General features: G+C 34.9%; 1 protein-coding gene across 1 annotated transcript in view; it reads right to left on the bottom strand.

The window, feature by feature from the left end:
* PPEF2 (protein phosphatase with EF-hand domain 2) overlaps positions 1-14,723 on the bottom strand; it is a 31,771-nt gene that overhangs the window by 834 nt on the left and 16,214 nt on the right. The window contains exons 10-15 of the mRNA XM_031942045.1: positions 11,629-11,976; positions 9,363-9,548; positions 8,890-9,032; positions 4,357-4,463; positions 2,416-2,579; positions 1,046-1,133 (exon numbers count right to left, since the gene is read on the bottom strand). Of these exons, the coding sequence (XP_031797905.1) occupies positions 1,046-1,133; positions 2,416-2,579; positions 4,357-4,463; positions 8,890-9,032; positions 9,363-9,548; positions 11,629-11,976 (1,036 nt within the window). The remainder of the gene's footprint in view (positions 1-1,045; positions 1,134-2,415; positions 2,580-4,356; positions 4,464-8,889; positions 9,033-9,362; positions 9,549-11,628; positions 11,977-14,723) is intronic.

The raw sequence follows: 14,723 nt of genomic DNA, 5'->3' as shown, positions 1-14,723 counted from the left end.
CAGCAGTGGCCTAATGACATCACAAGGAAACATCAGGGAATGACAATGTCAGATGTGTGTTCTTATCACTTATGCTTCCTACAAGTGCATCCCTCCACCTGTGTGCCCTTAGATATGTTCTCTCTGTGTGTACCTTTGACATGGGTACATATGTGTATACATGTTGTATTTAACTGATTCTCTAAAATTATATACATGACACACTTTGAAGTGCGATCTGTATTATTTACATTTTCTCCACCACTTTCTTAAATATGAAAAACTGAATACAACAATAAATCAAGCTTCAGTTTGTAATGTTGGCTGATTGCTAAGGTGTAAATGCTCACAGTGAAATTGTAACAATCAGCTCTCACCAGTCAGTCTAAACTGGCTCCAACACACCCCTTCATGTGTGAACACACACACACACACACACACACACACACACACATACACACACACAGATTCTTTCCAATGATGCTGTGCATATTTGTGAGTAAATTTGTATCAACTTGGTATCTGAATTAAATTGATCAAATTAATATTTGAATTGATAATTTTTGATAATTAATTGATAATTAATTTTCTGTTTTTTTAAAGTCCCTTCAACTATTAGTTTTCTCCTTTTTGCCAATATAAAAATTTGAGAAGATTACTTCATAGTTTCATTAATTTGTATGCTTCTAATTTTCAACATTAAAAGGGGAGAAATTGAGATTCTTTCTAGCTGACTATTCCCTACAAATGAATATACTTCTTCTGTATCAGTCTGGGTATGTCACACTAGGATTATAAGAACTTTAAGAAGTTTCAGTTAGGATCATAATAAGCTATCCCTAATAGACGCTACCTTAATCTGTTTTTTTTTCTTAATCTGTTTTTGAAGACCTCAACCATCTAAGCATCCTCTGTTAGTACAGATAGCAGATTCTAGAGGAAGAGCCCCTTTCCCCAGTCCCCTGCCCATACATATCCATTTCTATTTGACTTTGATACCAATGATTGAGAACCTAGAAAATGCAGATCGTTTTCCATACGTACCTTGAATAAATTATATTTTTACCTGAATGATCACTGTCTATGATCCGAAATATGGTCTCCAGGTTGGAACGGTTTCTGTAGAGCACTTCTAGCAAGCTGGACTGAATGTTCTGCAAGACACAAATCACTGTTCTTTGGGGTCTAATCTTTAGGAGTATCTTGAATTTTAAAAAAATTATAATGTAACCATAGTGATTGTAAGATTTGGAAATGGAAAAAAAATTCTTTGTTGTAAGGGATGACACTTGGGAAAGGAAGGGGAAAGGACATAGGAAAAATCTAGTGGATGTCAAAGCCAAAAATAAAAATCTATTTTAAAAAAGAAATGAAAGAGAGCCTGTAAATCAGTGCCCATGATAATTTTCTTTTTTTTGAGGGAAAAATAAAATCTTGCAGACTCCTCACAGACTCCTCCTGTCTTGTTTCCACAAATAATTTAATGCAAAATACATGTATCATCTTGTTCTAAATATATGGGTACATCTCACCTGTCTCCTTTGCAGAGACTGGTGGGTACTGTATGTAGATCACAGCATATACTGTTACACTTAGTTTCTTAATTATTTATTTTTGCTAAAGTACCCCGTCACTCCTTTCCTTTTTATTCTTTGTTATAAGAGATGATTTATCAGCTGAATAAGTGGCAGAGTGGCAGCTGTGTATGAATAGAGAGGAGATATACAAGGGAGGTGTTGTGAAGGAAGAAACGACAGAAAGAAATCCTCAATCCTTCAATTCCAGTGCTTTCCCTCTGTTAATTATTTCCTATTTATCATATATATATATATATATATATATGCATACACATACATATATATATATATATATATATATATCTTACTTGCATATTTTAGTTTGCACATTGTCCCCCCAATTAGATTGTAAGCTCCTGGAGGATAGGGACTTTTTTTACCTCTTTTTGTATCTTTAAGAGCTTAGCACAGTGTCTGGCACTTAGTAGGTGCTTAATAAGTGTGTATTGATTGATTGGTATTTGGGAGGAGTGAGAGAGAGAGAACCAGACTATGAGTTTGCTTGGGAAGATGATGGTGCCCTCAACAGTAATAAGAAAAGGGAAGAGGGGAAGTTTTGGGAAGAAATAGTTTGGGATTTTGCTAACTACAATATTCCAGAATAGATAGACGATACATATGATATGATAAAGAAGCTAGCTAGAGAAAGATGATGGATAGATAGACAAAGATGCTAGATTATAAATATAAATACAGCATCCATTAAGTGCTTACTATGTGCCAGACACTGTGTTAAACACTGGAGATACAGAGATAAACAAGCAAGATAGCCCCTGCCCTCAAGAAGCTGACCTTCTAATGGGGGAAGACAGCACTTAAAAGGGGGTGTGGTGGGGAGGAGGGAGTTAGGAAATCTTACCTCGTGGCTCACTTGCTCCTTTGCTAAATCATTCAGCCAGGACTTGTATTCTAACATGTTATTAATGGTGTGAGTCACCAGCTGTGGCCTGAGCACCCGCCAGGGCAAGCCCAGGTGTAGCACAGACTCCATGGCCACTGACCAGTCGTTCAGAGTGATGAAATCTGTATGGACAGACAGACTGAGGCTTGAGCATAGTGATGTCATGTAAAAAAAAGTCTTTTTGGTGAACGCATGTAGTCCCTATCTTCTTGTATCACAAACAAGTATATTGGGAGAGTTATGGTGTTTACACTCTAAATATTATTGAAGACCCCCTAAGAGTTAAATATATATGTTTAACCATATTAGAAATTAAAATAGCTTAAAGTTACTATGAAAATAGTTTTGATCTCCTGGATCCTCTTGAAAGGGTCTCTGAGACTCTCTAGATATATATGGATTTATCTTTGAAAATTTTTGGTACAGTGAAGAGTTCCAGGTCCTGGCTTTGAATCTCATCTCATCTCTTATCCCCTGATCATTTAGAATTATAGAATTAGGGTTTAAAAGGGACTTTAAAGCCTTTCATTCCATCTCTCTCACATTGTCGTCTCTTACATGGCTGGCAGCTAAGCCAGGATCGTGCCTAATTGGAGGGGGATGTCTTACTGCCACTTAAGTAAGTACAGAGTCTCAATTATCCCTTTGTTAGAAATAAGGAAGCTGGGGCTCAAAAATTAAATAATTTTCTCATGGTCTACTCAGGGGTCCTCAAACTACGGCCCGCAGGCCAGATGCAGCAGCTGAGGACGTTTATCTCCCTCACCCAGGACTATGAAGTTTCTTTATTTAAAGGCCCACAAAACCAAGTTTTTGTTTTTACTATAGTCCGGCCCTCCAGCAGTCTGAGGGACAATGAACTGGCCCCCTATTTAAAAAGTTTGAGGACCCTTGGATACGGATAAGGAGCATAGGACCTGTGAGCGAGGTGGGGAGAGAAAAATACAAAATGTCAACAGGTAAGTTGATTATATAACATAGTAACATAATAGCACTACATCGTAATAAGCCTGGAAAGATAAGCTGAAGTCAGACTACAGGGACTTTAAATGATGGATTGAGGATCATAGGCTCACAGATCTAAGGTTGGCAAGGTCTTTGGAGGTCATCAAGTCCAGTCCTCTCAATTTACAGATGAGGAAACTGAAGCTCAGAAAGTGACTTGCCTAAGGTCTCAATTGAGACCCTCTGATTCCGAGTTCAGGCCACTTGACTCAGCACCACGTTCCTATTGAGTCTATACCTTTTATTTGGCCCAATTTCCATTGTGGTATAAGTGGGGATTTTAAATGGAGAAAAAGGAGGATAGCAAACTGGGATCCAGAAGGCAACTTCCTTATCCCTTAATGCCCACTGACCCTGGGTCCAGCCCTTCTCAGTCTTAAGAGAACTTCACGTTTACATTTTGCTAACTATGATACCCCAAGACGGATAGATATAAATAGATGAGGGGGGTAGGGAAAGGGAGGAGAGACAGACAGAGGGACAGAGAGACTCAGAGAGAGAGAGAGACAGAGAGAGACTGAGAGAGAGGGGGGAGAGATAAAAAGAGAAGAGAGGGAGAGAGAGAGACAGACAGACAGACAGAGACAGAGAGAAAGAAAGAAAGAAAAAACAAAGAAAGAAAAGGAAAGAGAGAAAGAAAGAAAGAAGAGGGGGAGAGAGAGAGAGACAAAAAAAGAGAGGGAGAAAAGAGACAGAGAGACAGAGAAAGAAGGAGAGAGAGAGAAATGATAGAGATATGATATGATAACTACATAGATAGGAAGAGATATGGTAGATAGATATAGATAGGTAGATAGAGATAGAATATAGTAGATAGAGAGATGATAGGTAGGTAGGTAAACAGGTAGATAGATTGACTGATTTCACAGTTTTACTACTTTCAGGTTCACTCACTACTTCCATCAAGATCATAGCTCTTAAATGCAGCAAGGAGTGAAGAGGAATGAGCAAATAGCTTCTCTCGAAGGGCTTTCAGAGCTGACTCCTCGACCCTGCTAATCCTAGACAGAGATAAGACAAAAGGAAATATATTGAAAGATGAGCTTATGACAAGCATTGGGCAGTTTATTTTCCTGGCAAGATTATGCTAGAGTCAATTTGTACTCAGTTGAAAGAGCTGATTATTACATTTTCATTGTGGGCATTTGAATTTCAGAAAAAAGCAATTGCAACAAACCAGGGCTGGATTTATTGGGGTTTTTGATTATCTAGACTTGAAAAAATGATAAAGAAAATGTTAAAGATGTGGGTTAAACTTAAAAGTGTGCCAAGCACATATTGTTATGTTTTGATTTTTCTTTTTTCCTGGAGAGTCAATTGTTAAATATTTACCGGCATGTACCTGTTTCCTGGGCATTACATATACGTTCCAAACTTCCAAGAACTCAAGTCTTTGAGGGGAAAATAACCACAAGATTCTACTACAGTGTTTCCCCAATTATTTGTTCATTAAGTGCTTTAGGGTTTGAAATATATCAATGTTTATAATAAATGATAGTCTGAGGAGTGGGATAGATCTGGGAGATAAAAGGGAAGCACAGAAATTGTAGAACAAAATAAAGGAAATTTTGCTTTCACAAATATTCAAAAATATTCTGGTTATAAATTATATTTGAAATATAAACAATTTGATTTTTCAATTACTTTTTTCCCTTAATTTACCATATATTCCTCTAGGTGGTAAAATACTCAGACTGCTAAACTTAGAATCAGGAGGGCCTGAATTAGAATTTGTTTCATATATTAACAAGTCATATGACCCTGGATAAATCACTGGGTCAGCTTAATTTTCCTCATCTGTAAAATAGAGATAAAAATAGCATCCATGTCATAGGGTTATTTAATCAAATATATCAAGTGTGTTCCTTTATGCATGATAATAATAATAATAATAATAATAATTTTCATTATTGCAGCCTCTCAGGAGAAAGTAAGCTTTATGAGGAAAGGGACTTTTTCATTCTTACCATTGTATCCTGATCTCCCAAAACTTACTGATGTAAAAGTCAATAGCTCTAAGTTTACAATAAAGAATAACTTATTCAGTAAAACTGAGTATATTGAAATAGCAGATTTCCAAGATTCCTGAGGAAAGGACCAGAACTAAACTAGAAACTTTGAAATATAAACATAGGAATCAAGAGAAGCATGAAAAGATACAAGGACTCCGATTTGAACTCCAATTTTTTTGACTCTAGGACCCATGCTCTATCCACTGAGCCACCCAGCTGCCAGGATGAATGTTTATAAAAATGTAATACCCAGATTAATGGAATTTTAAAATAGAGAACTTAACTACCCAATCTTAGAAAAACACATTGAATAAGCCATAAATAAATTCCCAAAAGGGGAAGAAAAAAAAAGATCTTGAGCTAAATGGATTCACAAGTGAATTCTATCAAATTTTGAAAAGAATCATTCAATTATTATTCAAATTACTTCCAAATAGCAGAGAGAAAGATTTCTAATCAAATTCCTTCCATGATACAAATTTGTTCTTGATAATTATGGCAAGGAAAGTCAAAACAGGAAAAATATGTAGATCAATATCCTTAATGAATATTAATGCAAAAAGTTTAAATAAAATATTAACAAAGCAGCTACAACAACATATCACAAAAATTATACATACATTAGAACCAGACTGGATTTGTAATAGGAATGTGTGGTTAATTAATATGAAAAAAGAGGATAAATATAATTAAATGTATTAATAAAAACAAGAAAAATCATGACTATATCAATAGATGTAGAAAATACTTTTGACGAACTACAATATCCATTTCTGTTCTTTTTTTAAGCATGAAAAAAACATAAGGATAATTAGACCTTTCTTTAACATGAAAAATTATATCTATATCTAACAAAAAGTTAGTATTATATGTAATCAAGATAAACTAGAATTCTTTCAAACAAAATCAGAGTAAAGCAAAGATGTAATCACTTCTATAGAGTGCTGAAAATGTGTACTATAGAAATAAAGAAAAAGAAATGGAAGGAATAAATATAGGCAAAGAAGAAACAAAATAATCACTTTGTGTCTATGAAATTATTGTCTACTTAGAGAACTCTAGAGAGTCAACTAAAAAACTGAAATAACTTCAGCAAAGTTATAATATATAAAATAAATTCACATAAATCATCAGCTTTAATGTTCATTACTAATAAAACCCAGGAAAAAAGTGGTAGAAAGAAAATTTTCATTTAAAATTACTCTGGAAGGAATAAAATAATTACAAAAATAGAAAAATTTCATGAATACAACTACAAAATAGTATTGTTGAAATACCAACCTAAATAATTAGAGAAATATGGATAACATTTAGCCAATATAATAAAGAATGACAATATTAACTGAAATAATTTGTCTTATTTAGTGGTCAAACTACCAAAAGATTATCTTATTAAACTAGAGGGGAAATAGAATTAATTCGAAGAAATAAACGGTTAAAAAAAAATGGAGAGAAAGGGGACTGGCAGAACCAGATTTCAGACTATACTATAAAGCAGTAATGATCAAAACAAGTTTCTACAGGTTAAAAAATAAAGAGGTCAATCAGTTATGGCAAGAAGATTTCTGATTTAAACTGCTTGCTACCACTGTGATAAAAGGCAGACCATGATGGGAAAGAAACATTTGGCTCAGAGTCTTTGTCTTCACTATGATAAAAAGAGACCATTGACTCCATCGCACCAATTGCACAATCAAACTTGGGAAACAAATCCACAATTACTGCTCCAATCAGCTGAAAAGGATTCTTATTTTTCCCTTTTCTGATGTATATGCTCTTACCTTCCCATCCTGATTTCTGTAAAATTACTTTTATCTTTTAGGTGACTTTGCTTCTAATTTTCCTAACAGTTAAGTTTTCTTAAATATTCATAAAAGAAAATATCATGGTAAGGTAAAAACATTCTCCCCATATTAAAGTTGCTTATTTTCAATTTGCTTTCTGATAGAAACTTCTATGTTTCCAAGATGAAGGAAAAAATTAATAATAGGTAATTCTTCAGCATCAGCTGAGGTTTCAAGGCTGTAAAACTGGTTTTCTCCCTCTGCTGTTTTATGTATTTGTCTCATTATCTGTCATTTTTAATTTCCTGATATTCCTGAGTAGTCTTAGTATGGTCTGATCTGGTTTGACATAATTCTTACGAAATCAGAAAGGTTCCCTATTACTAATGATCTAAATCTGACAGAAATAACAATTTCACCTTTAGTGATAAGTAATCATTATGGAATTTCGGCTTTTTGGTAAATAGTTAAATTTTGGTAATTCTAGTTTGTAGTAATCACCTGTAAATTCAAAAATTAAATTAAATTAAATTCTTAATGGTTAAATCTATTCTCAGTATCAGAACTCTGGTATAATTAAACTTTAAAAAGGAATACACACATTCAGAAATATAACATCCTTGACTATAAGGAGGATCTTTTGAAATGGAAATATTGCATATGTTGAAGTTTGTCCTTGTGGCTGGAATTGTGAACAGATCCAACCATTTTATTTATTTATTTTTTTAAATAACTTTTTATTGACAGAACCCATGCCAGGGTAGTTTTTTACAACATTATCCCTTGCACTCACTTCTGTTCCGATTTTTCCCCTCCCTCCCTCTGCCCTCTCCCCAAAGATGGCAAGCAGTCCTATACATGTTAAATAGATCTTGGATCTCGGATATAATATATGCATGCAGAACCGAACAGTTTTCTTGTTGCTCAAGGAGAATTGGATTTAGAAGGTATAAATATCTTGGGAAGAAGAACAAAAATGCAAGCAGTTTACATTCATTTCCTAGTGTTCTTTCTTTGGGTGTAGCTGCTTCTGTCCATCCTTGATCAATTGAAACTCAGTTGAGATCCAACCATTTTAGAGAGAAATTTGGAATTATGCCCAAAGGGGTATAAAACTATGCATACCCTTTGACCCAGCACCACCACTACTAGTCTGTCCCAAAGAGATCGAAGAAAGGGGGAATGGTTCTATTTATATAAAAAAAATTGTTATATATTATTATAAATATATGTTATGTATACATATGCAAATATATATTTATATATAATATAGATAATACATACTATATATTATAAGCAAAAAATAGGAAATTCAGGGGATGTCCTGACTTCAGTTAGGGAATGGTTAAACAAGTTATATAATATGGTTATAATGGAATATTATTGTGCCATAAAAAATAATGAGCATGATGATTTCAGAAAAAAAAAAAAACTAGAGAGATTTAAATGGACTGACACAAAGTGAAGTGCCTAGAACTAAGGGAATATTGTGCAGAGTATCAGCAATATAGTACCATGATCAACTATGAATCAGCAACACAGTGATACAAGACAATTCCAAAGAAGTCATGTTGGAAAATACCCCCACAACACAACCCATTCTATGACAACCTGCTGATGAACAGTCTCACCTCTGTCGCATGGTCAGAGTGTGGGTGGTCTTGTTAGCCTGATACTGTACAATGTGTGGGATCAGATCTGGCCCCAGTTTAACATAGGCACCTCGGTTGCTGCCAACTTCATAATAGTTAGAAGCAGAGAAGATGGTTAGCACCTAAACAAAAACAGGATAGAGAGGATGGACACCTGGATTTTCTTTGCTATTCACCCTCCCACTCCCTGTTGGGTTCCCACCTTCAAAGCTGGTTTCTCTTGCTGTTATTTGTTGGTGAGGGAAAGCTACCAAACTCTTTTCCCCTTTGCTCTGCTGAGAATCTAGAGCTCTGGTACCCAACTCGTAGGGATGGATCTTAAGGACTCTGGAGGAGAGACTAAGGCTGACAACTATCTCACTCAAATCCGATTCACACACAACTCAAGACATCCCCTCCCTGATGTCGCTGGTCCTTCTCAAGAGCAAAGAATGCACAACAAAGGTACTTACCTTGCGATTATGGCAGAATTCATAGCCTTCCTGCTTGCACTCATGGGACCGGATCAGAAACTGAAGGCTGTACTTTTGGAGCACCTGTTCTGTCACATTGGGCCCAAAGAAGCAGCCTCCTCCTCGGACCGTGTTGGCTTTGCAACCTTCCTGGGGCATGGGATCACTCCACAGAATATCTACAACCTAAGATCCATCAGAAATAATTTTTGAGGGGCAGCTAGTTAGTGCAGTCAATAGAGCACCAACCCTGAAGTCAGGAGGACCTGAGTTCAAATCTGGTTTCAGACACTAACACTTCCTGGCTATGTGACCTTGGGCAAGTCACTTAACTCCAATTACCCTGGGGGGGGGGGGAAAGAATTTTTGTTCCTGGGTCATTTCTTCATATTTATCCATATATGCAGAGAACAAGAAGCTCATTAGATACAATCATTTTGTTGAATTTCCCTAAAAGGGATAGAAGATTCTCCTTAGCTCAGACTGAGGTAGAGTGGATCAATGGCAGAAAGCATTTCTGAAATATTATGAGATAATTGTGTCAAAGAAACAAGTTAATGAGAGTTGAAGGTTACTGTCTATGTTCAGATACATAGACCAAACCCCACATGATCTACACTTGTCTGGGTCCATCTTTGATCTTAAAAGTTAATAGCCAGAAATTGAGTGAATGTTCATCAGTTGGAGAATGGCTAAGTTATGATATCTTATGTTATGACAGATATGGAAATATATTTCTAAGGATTGTACATGTTTAACTTATATCAGATTGCTTGCTGAGGAGGAGGAAAGGAAGGGAGGGAGAAAATTTTGGAACAGGAAGAAAAGAAGGGAGGGAGAAAATTTTGGAACACAAAATCTTACAAAAATAAATGTTGGAAACTATTTTTATGTGTTTTTGGAAAAATACTACTGAGGAGGAAAAAAAACTTGGGATTCCAAATCTCTCCCTTCCTCCCTCCCCACAACCCTCTCTTTGAGAATGCAAGCAATTCAATATGTTATACATGTGTAGTCATGCAAAATATTTCCATAATAGTCATCTTGCAAAGGAAAACATAGCGCCTCCCCCACCAAAAAAAAACTAAAGAAAAATAAAGGTTTTTTAAAAGAATGCTCCAATCTGCATTCAGACATTAGTCATTATTTCTCTGGGGATGGATAGCATTTTTCATCATAACTCCTTCAAAACTGTCTTGGATCACTGTATTGCTGAGAATAATTATGCCATCCACAACTGATTATCTTACAGTATTGCTGTTACTTTGCACACAGTACATTTCACTTTGCATCAGCTCATGGAAGTCTTTCCAGGTTTTTCTGAGAGCGTCCTGCTCATTATTTCTTATAACACAATAGTATTCCATCATAGTCACACACCACAATTTATTCAGCCATTCTCCAGTTGATGGGTATCCATCAATTTTTGCCACCAGAAAAGAGCCACTTTTGTACATATACATCCTTTTCCTTTTGGGGTTTTTTAAAATCTTTTTTTTTTTTTTTTGGAATTTAGACTTAATATTGCTAGTCAAAGGATATGCATGGTTTTATATCCCTTTGGGCACAATTCCAAATTGCTCTATAGAATGGTTGAATCAGTTCACAACTCCATCAAAACAGTGCACTGATGTTTAAATTTCTAATATGGTAAATAAATTACATATATACTAAAATCCAATCACTCTAATTACTTGTGCTGAATTAACCACTCTTTCATTTTATCCTCAAATACTTTGTTGATAATCTATAATTTATCCTATATAAATTTTGTTTTCATGTTGCCTCCTTCATTAGACAGCATGCCAGACAGACTGTCTTTTGCCTTTCTTTGTATGGCCAGAACTTAAACAGAATGTCTGGAACAAAATAAAAACTTAATCAATGACTGTTGATCTTAAAGGGAACACAGAAAGGCAACTGGTACCCTCTGTCCAAGAAGAACTTTATGTTATCCAGTCTTTCTCTTGTTTATATGTTGTTTATATATTTATTATATCTACAGTATATATATTATATTAAGAGCGGGAACTATCTTTAGTCTTTTTTGTATAACCAGCACTTATCACAGTTCCTGGCACATAGAGGGCATTTAAATATGCTTGTTGATTCTTGACCTATAGGAAAATGCTCACTAAATACTTGGCTAAAGCTGGGGAATACCAAAAAAAAAAAAATCAAGACACTCCTTGCTGTCCATTAAGTTCCGTTCTTTCTTTATACAAAGCTAAAAAGGGAGTAGTTCATCTGACCACTCATTATTCACCTGCTTCCACTCCTCTTGATTTACTCCTTGGAAGTCACAAGAATTTGGTTCTGATTCTAGTGGGAAGCGCAAGGGCTCCTTGTCCTTGAATTCGGAGAAGTCCATTTGCTGCTGCCCTTCCTTCAATTCCAATTGCACCGACTGCCGGACCTTCTTGAAGATCTCTTTCCGATCAGGCGTGAAGGTACAGGGGATGCTGGCTGACCTGCTTCCCTTGTGAGGACTCAGACGCAGGGGTGAGGAGGGCACAGAGCGGCTTTTAAGGGGAAACCAGGCTGAGATACTTCTGCTTTCCTCCGCAGCTTTCTTTTTCTCTGGTTTCTTTGTATACTTCATGGTGGAAATTATCTATAAGTGACCAAAAGAGACACATGTGAGGAGAAAATGGAGAAGAAAATGGAGCATTTATGATTTGCTATAAGTATGACATTTTAAAGTATTCATTCTTAACCATTTTTGTATCATGGACTGGTGAAGTCTAGTGAAACTCGTCAAAGAATACCTTAAATATTTTTATAATTTTTTATTAATTTTTAAATAATTGAAGGACAATATGACAATATAGAAATATAAATGCAAAATTATATACATGGAAAAATTTGCATATATAACATATAAAATTGCTTACCATCTTGGGGAAGGGGAAGGAAAAGTGAGGGAAATTTGGAATTCAAATTTCCATTTAAATGAGTTTAAATTTATAACTTGTCTTTATATAAAAATAAAATACTATCTCAAAATTAAATAAATGATTGAAAGAAATGATAAATTTCAAGTAAAGCTTTATAAAAATAAAGAGGTTATTTTTCCCCATCCAAGATTACAAACATGGTAGAATCTAATCATAACCTTCTTGAGGGTCTGTGGAGTCCAGGTTTTAGACCATTGATTTAGAGACCTAGTCTCAAATCTGACTTTTGATAGGGCAGACATCAATCACAGGTGATCTCCAGAATTCTGTCCTAGACTTTCATTTTTGTGTATACCCTCTCACTTGGTTTTTGTTTAATTATCCTCCCTGTATGAAAGCCGCCCAAATCTCTAACATAATGATGTCATTTCGGTCCTCTTTATGAAGGACAACAACTAACCAATCAAGCAAGTCAGGTGTTATTTCTATCCCCATAATATTTTTTAGCATCGAATCCCTTGTCTCTATTCATATAGCCACCAATCTAGGTCTGAACCTCATTCAATTGATGGAAGGAGTTCTGAATTTTGAGAATCACTTCAGGGAAGATGATAACTAGGTTTTCTCCATTCCAGTTATTTATGGATGGGGCATCGCCCTCCTAGTGCCTTCATTTGAAATAATTATTTTGCTGCCATGTCTAAATGTAGAAAATTTTAAAACAAACATTTCCTAACAATTGTCAGAGTTTTTTAAAAAATAATAATTTGTTTCATTTAAAAATGTTTTGAGATTTGTTTGAATACCATGAATTGAGTACAATCTTTCCATGAAATTATCTGCTACAGTGAATGAGTTTGTAATAGCATCTGCAAAAAGTGTAGAAAGGTGCATTCAAATGAGCAAAAACAAACTATATATGACATATTTCTGTAATATTTTCCAGCTAATATGGGAATTACCAGATAAATGCTGTTAAAACTCTTGTTTGTTACCAAGAATTGATTTATGGTATGGGCAGTATGATTTTTTAAAGCAAACATCTCCTCCATAATTTAAGATAGCTTTACAATTATGTGTAAAAATTAAGAAACACTTGAAATCTAATCTGTTTCAAGGCCAGTGGATATGGAATAATAAACAAGTATTATTAATATGCAAAAAATGTTGCAATTAGTCTTCCTTTCTTGAGTTTCTCTCCCCTTCAATACTCCACATAGATGCCAAAATGAATTTCCTTAAGTGTATGTCTGACCATACAAATTCTGTTGCTCAATAAATTCTACTGCTTTCTTTAGAATAAATTATAAACTGATTTGTATAACATTTAACTTCACAACCTGGACCCAAATTGTCTTTTCAATCTCATTGCGGATCACTTACTTAACTACATTTGATCCAGCCAAAATGGCCTTCTTATTGTTCTTCACACAAGAAACTTCATCTACCATCTCTGTGTTTTTGTACCCAAACATTCCCTTCTTATCTCTTCTATGTTTACCACTAGAATTCTATAGAATAGAATTTATAGATTAGGAAATTTAGATCTCCAGAGGTGACTTTCCCAAGATGACACATATAGCAAATGGTAGAGCCAAGATTCAGACCCAAGTTGACATCTAAATTCTGTGCTCTTTCCACTACACTGTGTCTAATTTGTGAAGAGATAAGTTTCTTCCCCAAAGGTTCTGATCTCCTCTTCTCTTGTATCATGGGCTGTGATTCCCATTTAATTACAACTACTTCATTTTGTTGCCTAAAGTTCATTCTTTTGGGGCCAGCCAAGATTCGTATTTATCTTCCTGACTGTTGGGTCAGGAACAATTGGGTGAAAATACAGCTTGTTTTATGATGTTAATGAAACTCAAATCCTATACTGGAAATACTAAGTCAGCCTCTTCCTGTTAGACAGCTCTCTGGCTTGATCTAAATCAGCCTGTTTTCCTTGTCTGAAGCACCTCAGATTCCTGGTGGCTTGCTTAAGAAACAAACCCCATAATTTTTGGCTGTTAGGACTGGATTATATAATAAAATGGAGAATATTGATAATATTTTTGACAATAATTCTTGCAAAAGTTATTTATCACTTATTAGCTTTGTTACAAGTCAAATCATTTAGTCTTCCTATGCCTCAATTTCCTCATCAGTAAAAGGAAAATAATAATAAGTATGATAATAATATGATAAACATAATGAAATAATAATAAGCACTTACTTTATGGAGTAATGAAAATCCAATGAGATAATATCTAATGTGCTTTGCAAACCTTAAAAATATTATCATTATTACATGTTCTTAGATTCAATAGAACTCGTTCTCCCATTAACATCATACTCTTAGAGTGGCAGATGTGAATAAAAAAAACTAAAATTCTCACATCCAATTCTTCACTGGCAAAGTGAAGTAGAGAATAGATATGAAATTAGGAAAAACTATTAACATAATTGACTATACCAATAATCA

Source organism: Sarcophilus harrisii, chromosome 6 (assembly GCF_902635505.1).
Source record: "Sarcophilus harrisii chromosome 6, mSarHar1.11, whole genome shotgun sequence".
NCBI classification, from domain to species: domain Eukaryota; kingdom Metazoa; phylum Chordata; class Mammalia; order Dasyuromorphia; family Dasyuridae; genus Sarcophilus; species Sarcophilus harrisii.
This window is presented reverse-complemented; position numbering and strand designations above follow the sequence as displayed.